Source organism: Pungitius pungitius, chromosome 9 (assembly GCF_949316345.1).
Source record: "Pungitius pungitius chromosome 9, fPunPun2.1, whole genome shotgun sequence".
Lineage (NCBI taxonomy): Eukaryota > Metazoa > Chordata > Actinopteri > Perciformes > Gasterosteidae > Pungitius > Pungitius pungitius.
This window is the reverse complement of record NC_084908.1, coordinates 15,130,020-15,151,033: the sequence shown is the minus strand read 5'-3', so window position 1 is coordinate 15,151,033 and position 21,014 is coordinate 15,130,020. Positions and strand designations below refer to the sequence as shown.

General features: G+C 42.1%; 3 protein-coding genes across 8 annotated transcripts; 2 read left to right on the top strand and 1 right to left on the bottom strand.

Annotated features, from left to right (window-relative positions):
* Positions 1–1,878: 1,878 nt before the first annotated feature.
* On the top strand, positions 1,879–8,676 carry psip1a (PC4 and SFRS1 interacting protein 1a). Of its 4 annotated transcripts, none has more exons than XM_037472542.2 (17): positions 1,879–1,986; positions 2,210–2,299; positions 2,525–2,601; positions 2,870–3,008; positions 3,129–3,218; positions 3,575–3,682; positions 4,796–4,855; positions 4,961–5,021; positions 5,141–5,237; positions 5,397–5,571; positions 5,665–5,744; positions 5,850–5,905; positions 6,095–6,165; positions 6,409–6,510; positions 6,615–6,816; positions 7,388–7,484; positions 7,990–8,676. In XM_037472542.2, the coding sequence occupies exons 1-17, from the start codon at positions 1,879–1,881 to the stop codon at positions 8,018–8,020; spliced, it is 1,644 nt and encodes a 547-aa protein (XP_037328439.2). In that variant the 3' UTR covers positions 8,021–8,676. The 4 variants fall into 4 exon arrangements, with proteins under 4 accessions (XP_037328439.2, XP_062420417.1, XP_062420419.1 ...); XM_062564432.1 differs by having other exon boundaries at positions 1,939–2,098; XM_062564433.1 differs by lacking the exon at positions 3,575–3,682.
* Positions 8,677–8,802: 126 nt separating this feature from the next.
* Positions 8,803–13,408, bottom strand: snapc3 (small nuclear RNA activating complex, polypeptide 3). Of its 2 annotated transcripts, none has more exons than XM_037472545.2 (9): positions 13,146–13,408; positions 12,100–12,183; positions 11,939–12,017; positions 11,744–11,848; positions 11,505–11,654; positions 11,246–11,328; positions 10,241–10,399; positions 9,416–9,523; positions 8,803–9,338 (listed from the first exon to the last, which is right to left on the bottom strand). In XM_037472545.2, the coding sequence occupies exons 1-9, from the start codon at positions 13,376–13,378 to the stop codon at positions 9,191–9,193; spliced, it is 1,149 nt and encodes a 382-aa protein (XP_037328442.1). In that variant the 5' UTR covers positions 13,379–13,408; the 3' UTR covers positions 8,803–9,190. The 2 variants fall into 2 exon arrangements, with proteins under 2 accessions (XP_037328442.1, XP_037328443.1); XM_037472546.2 differs by lacking the exon at positions 13,146–13,408 and adding an exon at positions 12,364–12,441.
* On the top strand, positions 12,661–20,357 carry LOC119218252 (tetratricopeptide repeat protein 39B-like). Of its 2 annotated transcripts, XM_037472539.2 has the most exons (19): positions 12,661–12,748; positions 15,152–15,191; positions 15,434–15,465; positions 15,850–15,954; positions 16,111–16,242; positions 16,393–16,469; positions 16,772–16,901; positions 17,037–17,142; positions 17,263–17,328; positions 17,442–17,550; positions 17,641–17,708; positions 17,807–17,866; positions 17,955–18,116; positions 18,222–18,313; positions 18,420–18,540; positions 18,631–18,742; positions 18,824–18,941; positions 19,152–19,268; positions 19,449–20,357. In XM_037472539.2, exons 2-19 carry the CDS (start codon positions 15,159–15,161, stop codon positions 19,561–19,563), a joined length of 1,755 nt encoding a protein of 584 aa, XP_037328436.2. In that variant the 5' UTR covers positions 12,661–12,748; positions 15,152–15,158; the 3' UTR covers positions 19,564–20,357. The 2 variants fall into 2 exon arrangements, with proteins under 2 accessions (XP_037328436.2, XP_062420415.1); XM_062564431.1 differs by lacking the exon at positions 12,661–12,748 and having other exon boundaries at positions 15,108–15,191.
* Positions 20,358–21,014: the final 657 nt, after the last annotated feature.

Here is a 21,014-nt window from a genome sequence, read left to right as displayed (position 1 = left end):
TACCGGCGAGGTGATTTTGAATGGCACCGGTCGTACATAAAGTAGCGTCTCCCAGCGTGTGAGCGAGGGCGCCGCAAAGAAGAGGGGCAGCTTTAACAAATGAGTGAGGAAGGATTGTAGGACTTTGTGGCCCTCCGAGACAGAGTGGGTTGGGATGTTATGCCAACACCTCGTCTGCCAGGGTGAAGGATACACACTCGCAGTCGTAGTCACACACACACACATACACGCACACACACAGTCATCTCCGTGCAGCTCCATCCATGGCCTGTGTTACAGCAGTGCGTCTGAGCAGGAACCCCACTAAGCTGGCTGGGGTCCAACACCGAGGTCTCTCACCTCGCAGGCTGGGCAGGGGGCCTGGTAGCTCACGTGAGTTATTCCTGGCCATGGACCTGGGTTCCACCTCTCTCTTCTCCTTTCGTCTCACCCGCTCGCCTCTGGCCCATCCCGGCCTCCTCTTCTCCCTTACTCCCCCTCTGCGGGTCCCTGTGGCTGATGAGCCTGTCCTTCAACTATCAGCATCTCCTATTGTCTTTAGCACACACACACACACATACACACACAAGTGCACACAGGCACAAAAACATGCGCACGCAGTAAACTTGGCTTTATGTAAGATTACATGTGCTTTGTGTCAGGCCACAAACGTTGAGGTCACCTTCGGAAATTTCACCATCTGCAGCGTTTTGTTAATATAAAGCTCTTTGGAGCCCGCTGGCTGTTTTACATATAGATATTTTTCTTCTTCTTAAACCCTTAATTATCCCTTGAGTAAAAGCTTTTTTCAGATTGATTAAGAAAAAAAACATTTTTTTAAATAACACAAGTTGTTTTAATTTTTTCAGCAAAACCTCAAATTGGATCCAATTCCAACTCATCGTGTGTGAGAATTTGTAGCTAATATGTGTCCAGAAAAATGTGACGACTATTTCCCAGGACTGTCTGACGTTTAACGGACTTAGCGATGAATCGAGGAAACAATTATCACAATAAAGAAATGTGGTTGTTTGAGAGATGCACTTAGTCAATCCCCTAAATACAATCGAATGAACTTTCAATAAGCATTAACACATTTTTTTTTAAACACCAAAAGCGGACGTGAATTTTTTGTTTCTAATACTTATGCATTTGTCTTTATGGATCAAATAACAAAACAAGGAGCTTTTGCTTTGCTCGGTTTATATGTCATCCCTCTATCTATCCGCAAGATGGCGCTAAATACCGTGCAAATTAATTCCAAAGATGTTCCATATTTTTTCCATCATTTTGAAATTATTAGTTTTGTCAGTAATAATGAATGCCGAAATCTCGGTCATGCATATAATATATAATTCGAATAATAATTAAGGTGTTAGAAATGTGATCAAAGGAAACACATTTCATTACAAGGGATATGAGTCATGTTCTACATGTTGTTCTCACTGTACGGTTATCAATACCAAGCTGTAAAGAGGAGCGGAAATCCCACTCTGAGGATTTTTTTTGGTACAAAGAAAATCCAAAATGTATATCTAACCGCTTATACACATACGACTAAACGTCGATCTCAAGAGTCGTGTAATTTTGGCAGGAATTTCACTGCAGGTGTCCCCGAACTAGTTTCTATGGCAACAACTTTTAGCTTGGCTAAAGACTGGTTTGACAGCGCACGCGCGGAAGTTGACGCCCACTTTTCTCAAAGTCGTACGTCAACCAAAACGCCCGAGTGGACGAGCTACGGGTTTTCTTTTTAAATTACTCACCCACATTAAATTGCCCTCGGCTTAATAATGCTTCACTATAACTTCAAGAGTATGTATTATATTCCCAAATTACCGTAGATAGTTGGCTTCTAGTCCGTAACAGATATATAGCCTAAATAAATAAGTAAATAAAATGGACTCCCCCCCATCCTGCCATATAATGGTACAGTCTGTTGACGACCTGCGCGGGAGCAGAAAACGTGCATCCGTCTCAAGGGGAAAGGAGCGTTGTGTTTTCCTGGTAAGAATTTGTGCCGCAATAACAAATACCTGAAATATTATTACGTAATATGCAGCCTCAAAGACGCCTTCACAAACTAGAGGTCGCAGATGAAGATGCTTGCACCGAATGGGTGTGTACACGCTTCACAGGCTCGAGTAGATGCGCCTCACTATTGATTAAACGTATCGCATGGCAAACATGTTGAGGTGCGTATTCACTTCATTTCGTCTTCTCTTTCCAGCTCGGCAACACGTTCAGCATGACTCAAGATTGGAAACCGGGCGATCTGATCTTTGCCAAGATGAAGGGCTATCCGCACTGGCCTGCCAGAGTAAGTCTGGATCTTCGTCCAATGCGATGCAACATTGTATTGCAATTAAAACCTGCCTCACAAGACAAGTGCGCGTGCAAACATCCACCCAATAACTGGCCCCCGACTCCACCACACCTGAGGAACCGCCAATGTTTTCACTTCGTTTTCCTGTGTGTGTGTGTTTTTGCTGTCATTCGTGGCTATAAATGTAACTTTAAACTGTTTACCTCGTCCTTCTGCCAGATTGATGAAGTCCCGGACGGTGCTGTGAAGCCATCCAACATCAAGTTTCCCATCTTCTTCTTCGGCACCCATGAAACGTTAGTGACCGACCGCTGTCAATCTTTGTAATGTCCTGTTTTAGTTTAAATTATGGCATCAAATGGAGATGAACTGAAGAAGAAAGTAGTTTCACATCTGTGGTGTGAGCTTTTATTTTAGATTGAAAGCACAGTAAGTTAATAGTATTAATATTTAAAATATTATAAGTGTGCAATTTTGTTAATGAAGTTGTCATCGTGACGCACACACTACACATTCCATCGCTTCGCAACCAGCAAACATTCGAGATGGTCTTCTTTCAAACAGAGCGTTTCTTGGCCCGAAAGATATCTTTCCGTACCAGCTCAACAAAGAGAAGTATGCCAAGCCCAACAAGAGGAAAGGCTTCAATGAAGGATTGTGGGAGATCGAGAACAACCCAAAAGTTGAGCTCACTGCACCAAAGGTACGTCTCCTCCGGGGACATTTTCATCCCTTTGTGGGGGGGGAGCATGAAATGTTTTGTTGTTGTTTGGCACTTCTAGTTATTTAGTCTAAATCAATAGTTTTGTTTTTGTTTTTGAAGCCGGTCGCCCCGGATTCTTTCAACGACAAGGATTCGGACAGCAGCCCGGAGGGAGAAGAGGAAGCAGATGATAAGGGGATGAAACCCAAAGTACGTTTTTTTTTTTTTTTTTTTTGTTCTTTCGACTCGTGTAAATATAAAAGCTTCACCGCGTTGATGTGCTACTGGTTTGTCGCCGTGCCGTCAGCTTTGTTCTTCTTTTGCTGTTTTACCTCTGCTCTTTCTCCAATGTGTGCGTGCATCATTACTCAACGTCACGTCAGCGCAGCAGGCCGCGGCTCGCGAGGTGACTCGTGTCACTTTGTGGCGCTGCACTAGAAGGCGTCGCGTGCGCCCCGAGAACAGCGCGTGGACGAGAAGGACGCTCGCTGACTTTTCTCCCTTTTCAACCATGGTTTACACCACCACACGACGACGTCCAATGCTGTGTCTTGGGTTGCATTCAGGTTCCAGGAAGTGAGGCTGAGCAGGATGATGAGAATGAGGAGGAGGAGGAGGAGGAGGAGGAGGAGGAAGGGTCTCTGATCTCTGAGCAGGGTCCTCAGAACCAGGATGTACGTACTTTGCATGCTGGGGTCCCGTTAAGCGGCGCAGGTCGCCTCACCCTCTCCCTGTGGGAAAGCATGCAACACTCGGTGGTTTGTTCGACTGGTGGTTTGTTTCCGTTTGAGTTGTTGTCGGCGGCCACAAACTTGACTTGGTGTTTCTATTTGAGTCTGGGTTTTCTGTGTTAACGTCACTCGGCCGATTATTTCTGTCAGTCCCTGCGTTGCTTGAGTTATTGTAGATCGGGTCTGGTAAGCACAGCTTTGTGTTGATCCAATTGATTCAGGTTGGGGACATGAAATCTTTGTGTGACGATGACTAAAATGATTTGGTGATGCGTGTTTTCTTCTTTTTGGTTTGATCTCTGAAACCACCTGTCAACTTCCGTTATTGCTTTCCATTTCCATCCTCTGCCTGTCCACACATTCACTAAGCTACTGTTTGCAATTGGTTGATGTTGTTTTAATTTTGCATGGCTTTCTGTGTGCTTTGGAGAAAGGGAAGTTTTGACTGTATGTATTTTGCTTAGGATGAGACCCACTATTTATTTATTTATTTTTATTTCATTTGTACCTTCCCCCTTTGGTCTCTGCAATATGCAATATTCTAAGTGACGAGCAGATTCCCAATTACTAACAATATATACAAAGTATACCCCAAACTTGAGTATGAATTCTAGAAGTGTGCTTGGAGCGTCTCACAACTGCAAAAATAAATAAATCCTGATGAAACCGCCCCACAAAGACAGAGGAAACAAACAAGTAGATCAGTTTTTGTTAGTACCAACAGTTAAGTTTAGAGATTGTGTACACTAACTTCACACGCTGTCTGCCATAAATATTAGTGTGCGTGTATATAATATTGTTAATTTAAACACTGGCACATTTAATACTTAATACAGTGTAATACCACAGTTGTACACAGGATGGTGCTATTGACCCCGTATTTTAAATTGAGCTCGCTGCACAGGTCCAAATAGTCTGCGGACAGACCGAATGAATTCCAAGCTGACCGTTTGACACGTGAAACTGGCTTTCACTTTAGCTGATGTTGTACCAAAGACAACTAGAGAGTCAACACTACGGAGTGTGAAAACGTTGATAAAAGGTGTCTCATTATAGGACTCTGCACAGAAAGAAGCTACAGATGTTCCTAAACCCAAGCGAGGTAGAAAGAAAAAGGTCGGTAATATGTGTACACCTTCAGAGTATCCATGCTTCACAAAATGGTTTGTAGGAAGCATCGTGTGATGTGGTATTTTTAATTATTATTATTATTTCTTTCAGAGTGATACTGAGCAGGAGGCTGAACAGCACGATGCTCCCGCTAGTCCTGTCAGTCCTTCAGGTGAGATGAGGATTTGCTGTGATGTTGGATCACTTTCTGCTGCTTGTTTTCTATCTGATTTTGTTTCAATTGCACAAACTGGATTTAGGATTGTGTGTGTTTTGTGTTTTTGTGACCAGGTGCAGAAGGTCCTAAACGAAGAGGCAGGAAACCAAAGAGTGAGAAGTTACTTTTGCTCCAGCAGCAGCAGGACCAGCAAGGCTCGGGAAGCGAAATGTAACTACATGGAAATTAACTGTGTGTGTGTGTGTGTGTGTGTGTGTGTCACACAGCTCCTTTGCTTGTGTGGCAATTTTGCGTTCTTCAGTTTTGACCACGTGGTCGTCAATCGGAGAGCTCACCTGTAACCCGTCGCCTCTTCTCTCTCACATTTAGGGACACCGCTGAGTCCGAAAGAAAAAGAAAGAGGGCAGCAGAGGACAAGTCCAAGAGCGGAGACGAGGAGAAGAGAAAGAAGGAGGACGGCAAAGGAAAGGAAGCGGAGGGGAAAGAGCCCGAAGCCAAGAAGAAGAAGAAGGACGACAGCTCCTCAGGCTCTGACGATGAAGAGGTAAGGCGCTGTGATTCCTCCTTTTCGGTTAACTGTGTCAACTGTCAGTGTGACGCTTCCATGCTGCGTCATTTCCATTTCTTCCATTGTCAGAAAAACAAAGGCCGAAAGAAACACCAAAACTCCGAAACGGAGAAGGACGCGCGGCGGCGGAAAGCCGAGGACCCGAGGGAGTACGTATTCACACAACGTGTAGAACCAACATGAATATCAAAGGAATAACTCTTATTTAGGGACTAGATGTGTTTCTGACATGGTTTGTTTGTTGTGTCTCACAGGCCAAACAAAGATGATGGGAAGAAAAATGACGAGAGGACAGGAGGCAAAAAAAAGGGTGCGTGTTGCAGTTCAAATGTCAAAATGCAATCATGAAATCTCCCGATTTCCACAGTCCACAGTTCAGCTGAGGGAGAAGGCTGAGCTTTATTACCATTACACAACTCCGGATTGTACAATTAAAGTCTGTCGCCCCCAAAACCCAAATTTACAGCCAAACCATTTCCATCACTCTGTTTTTCCACAGAACTGTCCACTGACCTGAAGCTCCAGAGACTGCACAGTGAGATCAAGATTTCCCTGAAAATAGACAACCCTGTGAGTTCCACAGTTCACTGTCGCGCCCCTTCAGGCGCCAAACAAACCAAACCTTCTTTGCAATTTGGTCTGTTTCATCTCCGTCGCCCTTTCCTTAATCATCTCAGAATCAACGTCATGCATGTTTTTATTTTTATTAGTTATCCCATGTGATTTAAAGCAGTGCCCGGTTAGATAAGGATGTGCTCACGCATTTATTTCTTCTTACCTCTCTTCCATGTTACTTTTGCCGTCCCTCACCAGGACGTGAAGAAGTGCCTGGATGCATTGGATGACATTGGCGCCCTCCAAGTAACCACGCAGCACCTGCAGAAACACAGCGACCTGATAGCGACCCTCAAGAAGGTACGACGCCCAGAACCCAGTTCCAGCGCTTCAAGTCGATCAATCAAACCCACGCTCGTTTTTTTTTCTTTTTTTCTTCTTCTTCATCTTCTTCCGTCTCTTAGATCCGCAGATTCAAGGCCAGCCAGGACATCATGGACAAGGCCACCATGCTGTACAACAAGTTCAAGAGCATGTTCCTGGTCGGCGAAGGCGACTGTGTGCTCAGCCAGGTGCTCAACAAGTCCCTCGCCGAGCAACGGCAGCACGAGGACGCCAAGAAAGGAGCGCTGAAGAGAGGGGAGCAAGCCAAGGAGAACACCTCGGGTACTTTCTACTGTCCTTTTTCGGGGTACAGATTTATACAGACGGACATAGTTTTCTCGACCTAAAATAATGACCCGTTTGTAGCTGTCGTGGATATAAACCTCGTCAGGGTGTTTTTTTATTTTTTTATTTACAAGAATTTCAGCACATGGCCGTTTGAATAACGAGAGATGGCTAAAAGTTATGTCATAAGGCCAACTTGTCACATTGGGGGGGAGGGAGGAGGAGGAGGAGAGAAACAACCAACCAGACAGCAGCGACATTGACGCTGTTGATGCTCCGTATCCCAGCACGTCATAGGATCTCTGTGGTTGACATTCTCGGTAGAAGCACGTCGATGCTCTATTGACTCACTTAATCTGCGTGCGTCCTCCACTTCCACTTAAGAAGTGCCTCGGTGAAAGGTCTCTTTCTACAGTAAGGCGCGCCGAATGGACGGAAAATCCCGTTTCTCTCACTGTGGTCCGGAGCTTAGCGTGCGGCATCACATGCTCCTGCGAGTTCTCCTCCTTGTGGTGCTTTAGGTCTGACTGTGTGTGTCTGTGTGTGTGTGTGTGTGCACTGCCTGAAGACAAGATGACAAATGGTGATCTCAGCCCTGAAGATAAGGGGCAGGACCCAGAGAGGGAGAGACTTCTCGAGGAGCCCTCGGTGGGAGACAATCACAGGTAGCTCACCCAACACGAACTCAAGGCGACGTCGGCGCAAATCGGTTTTGTTCCGGCTAGAGTCATGGCGGCGGTGGCGGCGGCGGCCCGGGGGGGTTTCTTGGTAAATGCGATATCTCAGAAAAGCTTGCAGAAAGATTAGTTTATCCGGCACAAACTTGCTGATAAACTCTTTTGCAAGTTGGAGGTCAAGCCTATTTTCATTTATTTATATGCTTATGTGACTGACATATTAAAATGATGAATATAAGCTTTACTCAAACTGTTGATGAAACACTGAAGAAAAGTGGAGTTTTCCTGGACACAATAAATGTCGGCTTTCTTATTGTTTGCAAATCCAGTAATACTCAGTTACTCATTTTCTCAAACCGCAGGGTGTTGCTCATAATGCAGTAAACAGGGGTTTTGGTTAGTGAATATTTTGAGGTGTTTTTAATTTAATAGCTAAGAAGCAATAGCGGACTGCTCATACCGTCTTAACCTATTTCTTTCCTTTTCACTTTAGTGCCGCAAAAGCTCAGGAAGAGTCCACTTGAATGTCCTACTTGCCTGTAGAGAAGACCTCTGCTGCTGTGTCCAGACTGGACGGACCAACCTTTGATGACTGGGAGGGATCACTGGTTTCCTGTTTTAGCGACATGTGTCCGTCAGTGTTGCTGCTTAATGGTTTCAGTCCATCAACCCCTTCCACTCCAGAGATGAACAGACTGCATATTTTATCATTTTTATTTTGTGTAATCTTTACCCTTTTTAGAAGGAACCTGTCACGCCTGTTGAATTTGAGTAATGACTGTTTAAGGAGGGAGAACGTGTAGATCTGCAGCACCTTGACCTTTAGATTCTAATGAGCACCCTCAGAGACGGGATTTGCACCGACTGGTTATATTTTTCAAAAGTCTGCTTCATGTACTCAATCGTTGCATTTAAATTGACGTTGACATAATCGACAGTAGGATCTTTACTTACCATTTATTGAAGTACATATGTTTAGTGGAAGTTTCATTACCGTGTTAAATATTGGCTTTATTAACATTTTAAAAGATTCACATGCAAAATGTTCGCCAAAGTTTATTTTACCACGTTCACTCATGTGTTCAAGTGTCACGTTTTAAAAGTTTCATTTTTAATCTAGATGTATATAAGATTATTTTTGTTCTTGTCTTTCAGCATCCAATAAAAAAAGTTGTTCATATATGTTGTTCTTTTGAATCACAGATTATTTGACATTCTTGAGCATTGCTTTTGTATTTGTTCCAATTGTCTTGGAATGATCCGGTTTGGTTACTTCACTATCCTTCTGTGTCATTCTCAGGTTTGAATGTGAGTGGTTATCAGAAAATGGCAATGTAATAAAATGCATCAATCAGGGTCTATATTCAAAATGAAAAATGATTAAACAATACAGTCTTGACTATCCAATCAAACTGAATATTTGACTTAAAATTAGTTTATTTCTAATAGAAGTAAAAGGAACAAAGGACATCTTCTTTAACTTGGATTTATGTGTTTAAGTAGCCAATATTCAAGAATGACTGATAAAATATTTTCCACTGAATTGCAACGATTTTGAAACAAGCACTTTTGCACACAAACATACACATTCTTGAAACAAAATATACATCTCCCAAATGCCCAAACATTCCTCTTTTGAGACATAAAAAGTGCATTGAGCAGCATGAATAAGCGATCTGATCCAAAACAAACGATTAGTTGAATGCGCCCCGGTCCACGTAGGGATAGGCCATGAACTGTCCAATCTTGTTTCCTTTCGTGTCGTAGTGCAGCATCCGGAAGCACTTGTCACAGAAGAGACACGGGTTACTCGGGGCAAACTGGTCGTTGGTTGTGAGCCATCTGCAAAGAGTCGGGGACGGTCAACTTTGACTCGCGGGTACAGAAGCACCGAAGCCGTCTGGCTGCTTTTGACCCACCTCACGATGTAGACGTGGCAGACGGCACACTTCTGGGTGGGCACCCTGTGCTTGTGTACGAGCATCGGATACAGCTTCTTGTCCAGGCAGTCGTTGACGTGGCTCAGTCTGTATCGTGCACAGAGAAGGCGAGAGGGGGGGGGGGGGGGGGGGGCGTTTATTGAGAGCGTGAGATACAAGAATACCGATCTTGTCCCATGATATTGAGAGCGGCTTTCACGCTGGTTTGCCTCGGATAATTATGACCCCTCAGTCTTGTGAGAGCCAAATCCTGTCCGACAACGAGGTGCTTTATCTCCAAAAGGTCGCAGTAATAATACAGAGAATCAGAGGGCACCGTGTTGCAGGCTGTGCGTCGACGTATCCAACCGCCATCCGTATTTGTTGCGGTGGTGGCGTTTATTTAGGTGGGGGCATGTTCAGTGGTTTGATCATGCCGTTTCTCATGCCAGCATGTGCTTCTAACGCAAAACAAGAACCCAATTCATACAGTGGCAACGGTACACTTGTATTAAAGGACTTTGTGCTGCATTCGGCTTTCCCTGAACAGCTTTGTGACACATGACAGTGTTAAAGCGTATCCCTTATTGGCAGTAGGGCAGCTAAAGACAATTCTCACGCGGTCAAAGAGAGTTTCACAGAGTGTTTCCGCCATCCTGATCTGTGTGACGTTACTACACGATGCCTTCCGAGAGTTGTTTTGACAAATGGATGGAACAAAGTATTTCCAGATTTTAAAATACGTCTTGAGGAAAAAAATGATGCGCAAAATCCCTTTTCCACTTCATAGCATTTTTTTTAAATCAGTAAAGTCACAGAACTGACCTGACGTCTGTGATGATGACGAGGTGTTCGCAGTCTCCCTGATGACAGTAGAGGTAGGGGAAACCCACTTTCACTTTCAGATCCACAAACCTGGTGTCCTCCATCTTGGCTTGGCTGTGGAGTGGGACGTTGTAGGCCTTTTGCCATTCGATGACTGTCCTGTGAAATAAACATCAAAGACATCTGTCCGTTTATTTGCGTTAAGATCCATGTATCTGGTAGCTTAGAGTTTATTTATTTGCACAATTGAAATAATACTGAACAAACATATAAAATGTAAATAGGGTCACATTTTGGTAAGATGAGTTGAGAATAGTTTTTTTGTTGTTTTGGAAATGGTGTGAATGGAAGTGCAATGTTCTGCCCCAAATATTTCTAAACGCATCCTGTAATCTTCTTATCGTGATTCTTAATGATGTGTGGCTTTGGCTCCAGTGAGCAGGGGACCACGGACTCAATCAAAATCCTGCAGTGTTCACAACGGCGCCATACAAAATAAAATACTTTGGTTGACTTCACTCATGGCCTGCCCTGCAGCCCGAGTAGTTACTTTGTCCACACAGGCCATTAACCAACACACGGCGGGACGTTTCGATGCGGCTTTATAGGTTCTAGGCTCACCATTCGGAATAGTTTGATACATACGAAAATGGAAAAGGAGAAAGGAGTGCAAAGAAACATTAAAACTTGTACGTCAAGGATAAATGTGCTTGTTGTTTGTGCCGCATGGCCTGCTAAGGGAAAGCTCCTCCAAAAAACAGGTGCAATGTTCACTGCAGCAATTATACACACAATGAGCTATATAAATGTATAATAAAAGTAAAATAAGATTATATTTTACCCTTACCCCTACCCTTCCACCACAAAAACAACGCTCATAATGTAGAAGTTTTATAACAGATCACCCGAAATCAGGAAAATAAGACCTTCTGTCCAACATAGTGTATATCTCAGCAGTTGACATCATCTCATCCAATCATTCGACTCGTCAGAGGTAAAACTTACTTGCTGATGTCCCGACATTCGGGGTATCTCATGTCGTTATAGAAAACTCCTTCGAAGAAAAAATAAGCTGACTTGAAATGATCCTGAAATACAAAAAAAACAGGAAAATATACCCTTCAGGTGGTAAGTATAGGTCACGTGTGTAAATATTAACAAAATTTAATACCAAACAATGGACAATTATTGAACAGAGATGTACATATTGAGTAGTTTCAGATAATCAGGTATGGCTTGATACGTGAACTGTGCACAGACTCACTTTGCTGATGAACTCCGGAGCCATGTCCGGCGTGCTGCTGAACTCGCCGCACACTTGCAAGTCGCTGACGCAGCAGATGGCGTCCCTGAGCTCTGCCAAGGTGTGGGAGCCTGTCATCAGCAGAGTTATGTGGGGTCTGACGCAGGTAAACTGGGGGGGGGCAATGTCAGCACCATGGAGATTAGGATGCCGTCATAATTGGAGTGTTCTTGGCACCGTGAGATGGGATGAAGGCTTACTTTCTCCACATTAGCTGGGTAGTAGACGTTGATGGTTAAAATGACTTCTCCTTCAGGCACCATGTCCAGTGGAGCCTCTGGTTTTATCCCGCCAGTTAAACGCTCCTGGTAATTACATAGAGAGCATATATTATATTAACACAAAATAAAGGTTACAAGTGAAGCACACTATCTTTTTTACTCAGGTCAACCGACCAGTTCATCAGCGTAGAGGTCGTGTCTGTTGTGGCTGACTTTCGAGGCTGCTCTGAAATCTTGCCTCTTCTTTCTTTGTCTGTTAAAAACAAATCACACCGCATTAAGTTGAATTTTTGTTGGACACATAATAAATAGCGACAGTGTAGGGAGAATCGTACATTAGTGTTCTCAGCGTTGGGTCGGGGGGAACAAGTTCGGTATCGGGCTGCTGATCCTCAGGGTGGCAACGAAGTGAATCAACACTTGAAAGGAAAACAGGAGAGAAAGTAACGTAAGTTAATGGAATATGCTAACCGATGACTTTAAGGTATAAAATCATTTAATAATAACTTAATATCATACCAATATACAACCACACAACATGAACGTGACACAATGTCGAAACATTACGCCTACTGTCTCATTGCATTAACTCCCATTACCTCATTGGGATTATCAGTCTTCTTTGATAAAGGAGCCAAACTCCAGTCTACCAGCTGATTTGTTGATCCTCCACTCAGACCCCTGCTCGCCCCCCACACGGAACCCGCGGACATGAGATCGAAGTGGGCAGTATCTGGTCCAAACCTAAAATTAGCCCCTGTTCTAAGGAAACGTATTAACGTCAGCAGCTGACCTGTCGTACACACAACGGCCTTTTCCATGAAAACTTGGCTCCGCCCACTCAGCGTGCCGATGTGACGCTCGCGCCGGACTGAATTACTGGCAATTGCCACTCACTCGCCTCTGTTTGCCAGTGACGCGTCACTCAGGTGCCACTCAGTTGTCAGGAGGATCTCGGCCCTCCTGGAATTGTTTGTAGGACAGGTAATAAAGGGGGGAAACACCACTTTTCTCATGCCAGCTACCCCTGAAGACACATCTGTATTTTGTATGTTTGTATTGGTATTTATATTTCGCGGTTCAGCCTTCTTTTGGACTGTTGTCGCTAATTGGCGTTTCGCGACACGCCGTAAACACGGTGCAACTGCTCGTTGTTACCAGGTTACCATTCTGATGCGCCCTTCTGCTCGCCTTTGCTCGTGTTCCCATGTCTACACTGATATATTTTTGCCTTGACTCGAGTTGTACTCCTTCCAACACTGATACGCAGCAAACATTATTCTTTGACACAACACACGTTCGCTCTTAAAAACGGTGGAAACGGTTGCTGAATGGTGGTTAGCTAATGAGGCTAATCGCTATTACGTTGAAGTCACGTTACCTGCAGATGGACTTGAGGTCCATCAGGGTCTCCGCACTCATCCCCATCTCTTTAGCAAAGTTAGCGTCAAACGTGTCCTCGTCTTCCTTCTGATAGGAGTAGTTACTCGGATTCAGTCTGTTCAGCCACTCGTTCCTGAAAGAACCTATATGAAATATGTTGGTATTTACGTCAGGGTATTCGTATTCCGGGATGTTTGTGTTCGAGTCCACCGAATTATTGAGCATCGCCATTTTGCCGCCGTAGAATCACGTGTGAACGCGGATGCCCATGGGTAATGTAGTTTTTACGACGAGCGGCGTCAGGGCAGCGTGGGGGCGAAAATCACGAATCAGGAACATTTATTGCCAAAAATAGACTTCAAAAAGAATTTGACCGCATGGTGCATAGCATTGGACAATGGACAACAAGACAAATAGCATAGTGCAAGATGAAAGGGACACAAACAACAATACACAATGCACTTCTGTGCAAAAAAGCAGCATGTAATTGCAATCAAATATCTTATCATTTAACTTGAAAGTCACAAAATCATCACATCGTTCAAGTCCTAAACATTTTTAGGGATAAATATATCTTCCATTTGCTGGTGCTTGCTTTTCTTGGAACTAATTCTTATTCAGATCATTTTTATGAGATACTATAAAAGTAATCGTCACAAAGAAGCCAGACACTTGAGTACAGAAACAACCAAACCACCGTGAATAAACAGTTAGACAGGGACATCACATGAAGGCAGATACCATGAATGTTAACCAAATCTATGCAAAACTACTCATGTGTTGTTAAAGGGAGGTTTTGATTGAAGTACCTCAAGGAATTTTTCCCAGAAGACATCTGATCATTTGGGATGCTAACGCCTTTCCTTTGCTTCTCCCAATGGTGAAAAGTCACTAGATCTAAAACTGTACTTAAGGACATTTATTTACCTTAAGTACAGTTTTTTACAAATTTACATGACTCTCCATATATTATTTAGTTTTATTTTTCTAATTTAATTAGATTGAGAGGGAACTATTCTACCTTTACTCCAGTACATTTCCCTGACAGCCGAAATCACTCGTTCTTCCGGTGAAAATCGTTCTTGCAAAAACGCATAACGAGTAGTTAAATATGAACAGTTTTAAAGTTTAAAGTGAAACTGATTTTAATGACTGTCTAAGGCTGTGTGTTTTTTGTGTAGCTCATAATGATGATTTTTAATGTCTTTAAAGCGTCTACCCTGAAAAGCGCTCTGTAAATAAAGTGATTGCTAGGATTATTTTTCTCTAGACTCTTAAAATGGCTTCATTTAGTACATATAACAATCAATCATGTCTCACTAAACAGAAAAAAGTCTGCTAATGAGATTTGTGCAGCAGATTATGCTGCAAATCTGCACCATTAGATGTAGTGAATATTGCAAGTAGGTTGGAATGAGTGAATTAAAGTGTCAAAATAAAACCAAATCTTATGAAATGCTACTTAATGTTGCATCAATTCTATTTAATAAGGTGGTCAAGTTTTATAACCGTAGATTTGGCTGCTGATTCGTCGCTGCTACTAACATTACGTGCAGTATTTTCACATTGCCGTATTTACTTTTATATTAATAAATGTTTTAAGCAGGTAATCGCCGGTTAAGACTTTCATAAACATTCAGCAGACTCATGTCGTTGTTGTTTTTGGAAAAGTTGTCCATGCCAAATTATTTTAAAACCTTGTAACAATATAATGAACAATTATAATTTCACACATCAACTTAATCCAATTATGATGCCCTCTTGTCGCACAGCGGGTGTGTTTTTGGGCACCAGTTCTTTTGATGAATGCCTTATTGTATCCACAGATAAATATAGTTCTTGTTAACATCATGATGTGCAGTGAGTGTCAGCTCCCGCTTCTGGGCAGGGCTTGTAAATCTGACCACTCCTGAATATATAAATGATCGCTTTGACTGCAAGTGAGGAGCCTTTCATCGCTGAGGAAAATAGAGACTTAACCTCCTTATCTTACCTAATTCCCAGAATTCAAATGGAGATGGATAAAGACGAGTCACTTCAACAGGTACATCATGTTTTAATGTCTCAGCCATTGTTTGATGTGTTTTGATCTATTTTTTCTACATATGCTTTTGTGTCTGATTTTAGATTTCACAGATTAGTGAAGAAGGGTTGTTAAAAGTCGTTTTTTTCTCTGCATCATGTTTCAAAGTCTGAAAGGAACATATTAAAAGACATTTTACTGTACTTCGATCTAGTCTCATCACAGTTTCACTTTAAAACGGACAAACTATGCTTTTTTTTCAGGTGGACTTAAACAAAATAAGTGAGGATTCAATGTAAGTAAAACATTGTATATTAAAGGGTTAACAGGAATTTGTGCTTGTTTTTCTGAGATGGCAAGTATGGCAAATAGTTACTCTTCATCCTCTCAAATGGGATGCCATTCAATGGAAGACGTTTTGTTGTGAAGCAGCAAAAATAACCACCAGAGGTCACTATACGTCTTAGTGATACATTATCAATGAATACTTCAAACTACATTTACTTTAAACTTATCCTGCAATGATACATGTAAGGCTGAAAGTTCTCTTAAGTTCCACCTGGCCTCTATGGTTAGGACCTCATAAGTTCTTATAAACGTATGCATGAGTCGTTTTAGATAATATTTCTGTTTTAATGTAGAAGCCTCATTTAATTTAATATGCCATTCTTTCCTTCAGATTACCAGACATGACTTTAGAGGCCGCACTGAAGGAATGCTCCACTGCCCTCAACCTTTTTCTGAACAACCGCTTTTCTGATGCTCTGGGTCTCTTAAAACCCTGGTTAGTCACTGACACCGAAACAGCCGTCTCCAGCTCAAATCTGCATATATGAATACAGCTCTTTCACACTGCTGGTTGTACAATACCATTTAGTTATAGGCATTACTTTTAAAATTATTTTAACTTCCCAAATTTCTTTACACTTTCCACCTGCAGGAGGACTCGGAGTACGTACCACGCAATGGGCTACAGCAGCATCTTGGTGATGCAGGCCGGCATGACCTTTGAACCGAAGGACATGAATGCTGCCATGGCGTCACTGGGTGAATCCCTGCAGACCTGCCAAAGGTACGGCTGAGCAGTTCCATAAAGGTTTAAGTTTTAGAGATTAGAGTCATGGGGAATATTTCATTGAACACCTTGTAATTAAAGTAAAACACCATCATAATAAGAGTGTCTTCTTTAAAATGTCGCCATACTGTGTATTCAATAACTTAGATTTCGTAAGAAAACTGGGATAGTGGAGACTTTAACCAGCCTGTGGAGCAGGCAACCAGCTGACAACCTGACAGAAGGTGAGTGACAAGCATGCATTCAAGGTAAAGGGGTGAAATACTTTGTTAGTGTTTTATTTTAAAAAAAGAGAATGTAATTGTATACAGAAGGTGAACAATGGGTGTGAGACAAATTGCATGAATTACCTTAAGACAATGACTCGTTAAAGTGTACTGAAGTTAAAACGTACTGTGACAATATGAGAGAACGCAGTTAAGTGCAGGTTGTATACATCAATGTGTGTAGTATATGTAATTTGCTTGTGGGTAGGAAAAGTTGATTTCACCGATCATGGCTGTAACCCTCACCCTGTTGTTAACAGAGGAGATGCACGCAGAGCTGTGCTATGCGGAGATTCTGCTGCAGAAAGCCTTTCTCACATTCCTTGATGAGTCGATAATTGGTTTCATCAAAGGAGGCATGAGAATCCGAAACAGTTATCAGATTTTCAAGTAAGAAGCTTGAAAGGGGAGGCGAGGGGGGGTTTCTGGGGGCATAATGTCATAACCCACCATTGAGAGACGGCAAATAATATACATCATCATGTTTTACTATATATTTAAACTATATCTTATCTCCTAAACTAGGGATTGCCAGGCCATGGCTAATGTCACAAAGGACATGGAGAAGCAGAAGAGCATGTACATACATTTTAAGGGCGGCGTCAACATGGGCATTGGATCATTTAATCTGGTGAGTCATGTAGTAGAACACAAGGGTTTGGTCACATCCTATAGCCATGCTTTTTTTTAAAAAATCAAACAAAGTATTGCTGTTAATTTGGATCAAGAAGCTTTAACCTTTTTTTTGTAGATGTTATCTCTGCTCCCATCCAAAGTCCTCAGGCTGATGGAGTTTTTGGGCTTCTCAGGAGACCGGGTAGGTGCCCTCAGTATGCAGATAACGTATGTATTACGTATGTATGGTTTTTTCTTATTTTTCTCACGAATCCAAGGCCCATTTGCCAATTTCTTCTTTTTTATTTTTTACAGGAAATGGGTTTGTCGGAGCTAAGGGAGGGAGCAGCTGGCAACAGCCTGCGCTCTATCCTCAGCACCCTGACGCTGCTGATGTTTCATCTCTACATCACTGTGATTCTGGGTAATTTTCCTCCAGGAATAAGCTGAAATGCATCATTCAATTTTCATTTGTAATGGTCAGGAAATAGTTACTGTGTATGTTCTTCTTCAGGTACTGGTGAAGGAAACCTTAATGAGTCTGAAGCCCTGCTGGAGCCCTACGTGGAGAAGTTTCCTAATGTGAGCAGCGATTCATTATTCAGATTCTTACTAATGGTAAAAATCACTAATTTCACTCGGCATCATTTTGATTTAATTTGTCTCTGTGTCGTCCAAAGGGAGCTCTCATTCTTTTCTACACCGCAAGAATTTCTTTGCTCAAAGGAAACTTCACTTTTGTGAGTACTGGTCTAACAAGTTTAATTTTTTTCATTAAATTCATGTTGTAAAAAACTGAAAACGCATGTGTCTGTTTATTTTTTGCAGGCACAGGAAAAGTTCCTGGCCTGCATTGCGGCACAGGAAGAGTGGCGTCAGATTCACCACCTGTGCTACTGGGAGCTGATGTGGGCCTACTCATTCGAACAGAACTGGCGGGAGGCGTATCGGTACGCCGACCTGCTCTGCAAAGAGAGCAAGTGGTCCCAGGTGAAGAATGCCACCCGTTTGCTCCTTTTGGACCTGCTGCAAAACTGCCAACGCATTCGCGTTGTTTTTATCTCCTGCCATAAGCTGACTGCTCTTCTCCTGCAGGCCACCTATACATTTCAGAAAGCTGCCATCCTGAGCATGCGGCCGGAGGAAGAAGTGACTGAACTTGGAGAAAATGTGGGAGAGATATTCAGGTTGTTTGATGGAGGGAACCAATTATCTTCGGATAAGACTGTCATATCGTCCGCAAATCATCGCACCGGGATTGTGAAAACATGGTTCTAGTGGTGTTGTTTGTAGGCAGGTGGAGGGCCTCAGGCTGAGGATCGCTGGGAAGTCGATCCCAACAGAGAAGTTTGCAGCAAGCAAGGCCCAGCGATACGCTTCTTCTACCCCAGTGAAACTAGTTGTGCCTGCTCTGGTGAGGAGGAGTGTGCGCTCCATCTTTAGATGACTCCACACCGAAACCTGGACCCGGATTGACAACACATCACGCTTTTTTTTACCACAGGAAATGATGTACGTGTGGAATGGTTTCTCAGTGGTTGGCAAAAGACCAGAGTTGACTAAAAGCATCCTGACCACATTGGAGAAAGCAGAGGAGCAGCTCAAAGACGATCAAAGTGAGAAGAACCGCAGAACTTCGAAACATATGAACTGATGGACGTCAATTTGACACTAATAGCATGTTATCTGGTGTCTAGATCCATCGGTGTATCACGTGGACGACCAGTGTGTTGTTCAGCTGCTGAAGGGACTTTGTCTGAGACAGATGGGGCATCTGGAGCAGGCTGAGCTCTGCTTCGATCATGTCATTTCCAGGTGAGGCCATCTTAACGCCAGCGCAACACACTCTCAGGATGGACAGGTTGGAAAATAAACCAAAACATAGCAATTTATTTCAATTGCAATAGTTGTATTTTGTATTTATCCATACAGTATTTACCTTGTCTTGAAGAACACGAGACAAGAAAACAAGAACACTTACTGAATCCACTGAACTGACTTTGATTATTTGTTACTTTTGTGCAGTGAAAACGATATCAAGTACGACAACTATCTGGTGCCATTTTCCAAGTATGAGCTCGGCCTGTTGCACAAGCAGAAAGGTGACTTCATCACAGCCATCACAACGATGGAAAATATCAAGTAAGTGTTATTAACTCAGTCCTGGGTTACAGTCAGTTTTGCATGTGCAGTAACATAAAGCATCTGAATGATGTTTTCTCTTAAAGTCAGAAAGGTAATTCCAAAAATGCCTCGAAATAACAAAGTCAAATTCTGTACTGCCATATTATTCTAAAAGCTGATAAAGGATCTTATTTGCAGGACGAACCACAGAGACTACAACATGGAGTCGAGGCTACACTTCCGCATCCACGCGGCGCTCAACACCATGGGCTCGTTTTCAGCCAAGTTTCCCCCTTCCCGCACGCCGGCTTAACAGACCCCACTGCAGGATGCTCAAGAAAAAAACATTGACTAACAAAACTAGCCTCAATCCCTTAGCTTGAAATCTCGTTGAATGGCATCTCACTGTCAGTGTCTTGGTAATGGTAGTGTGCACACCCAAAAATACACTTACAAACCTGTGCAGTTTTCTTATTTTTTTTGTTGGTCTTTGAATAGAATCTAGAGCTTGGACATATAAGACTTGAAGATGACTTGGTTGTTTCCATTGAATTGCCCAACGTATTGTCAGATCCAGGGCTGTGTAAGACATGTGTAATAATGTAATATCTAATTAGAGAAAATCTCACTTGTCTTACTTTTTATGACATTAAACTTGTTTTAAGGATTTTGATGCCTTTGTAAACCTTACGCTATGGTACAATACATTCATTTTCTACTGCTAACAATCTTATTGTAAATAAAAATTGAATTTTTTTTCTGCGCACTATGAATATATCTGCTGTTAAATTATCTAAATTAAGCTTATAAATTCATTAATGTACTATATTTAATGTTGGCAAAAATTGAGGCATATACGAAATGTTGATAGATATGATCAATGAACTCTAATAAATGAATTACAAGATAAATTGTGCGTATATTTTTGTCCATATAAGCAGAATGAGTCGGTAACTATGCTTTCTTGTTTTTAATTTCCTGGAGATTTATTAGTGATGGCAGACTTCTTTGATGATTGCAATACAATTCCCTCCTGCCCAATTTCTCCCAAAGTATCGGGCAAAGTTTCCTGCACATTGTTATTTTTGCTCCATATAAAACTGTAATAATAAAAACCAGGTGGAAAAATGGGCATGGAGGATTTTAGCCTGTCCCCAGTGTCGTATACAATAAAATATGATCATTTGAATCCTTCAGAAATCGTTTTATTACTTTATTGTTTTACTTTATTTTCATTGCAAATACATTTTCTCACCAGATATTGAAAATGTTTGTTAAAATTCCCAATTTTTTGTTGTATTTCCCTAATTCCTGATACCCTGACGGTATCCCTAACAGGATGTTGTTATCGCTCCAGTTCTTTATTTTTCATCACATCGGGAGTATAATGGAGAATGTGTTCCTAAACAATGACAGAAGATAACGTGTCTTCTTTCAGACTTGTGGAAACTAAACATTTACATGCTTGTATGTCTATGGATTTCTTCTAAAATCACTAAGAATCTCTCGGCTAATGCCCGTATGTTTAAACACATTTTAGAAAACTTTATACATACTGTAAGTCAGCAAACGGCTCATTTTCATGGTGGTAGCTATTATTGTCTTTTAGCTCTTTAACATCTCCCCCGTTTGGTTGGGAAAAAAATTGAGCAATAAACAATATTTTTTAGCCTTTCTACTGCTGAAAAATATATATTAATAATTTTAAATTAGAATTCTTTGGAGAAATTTGTCATTTTGAATATGACATTTGTAAATTTGTCA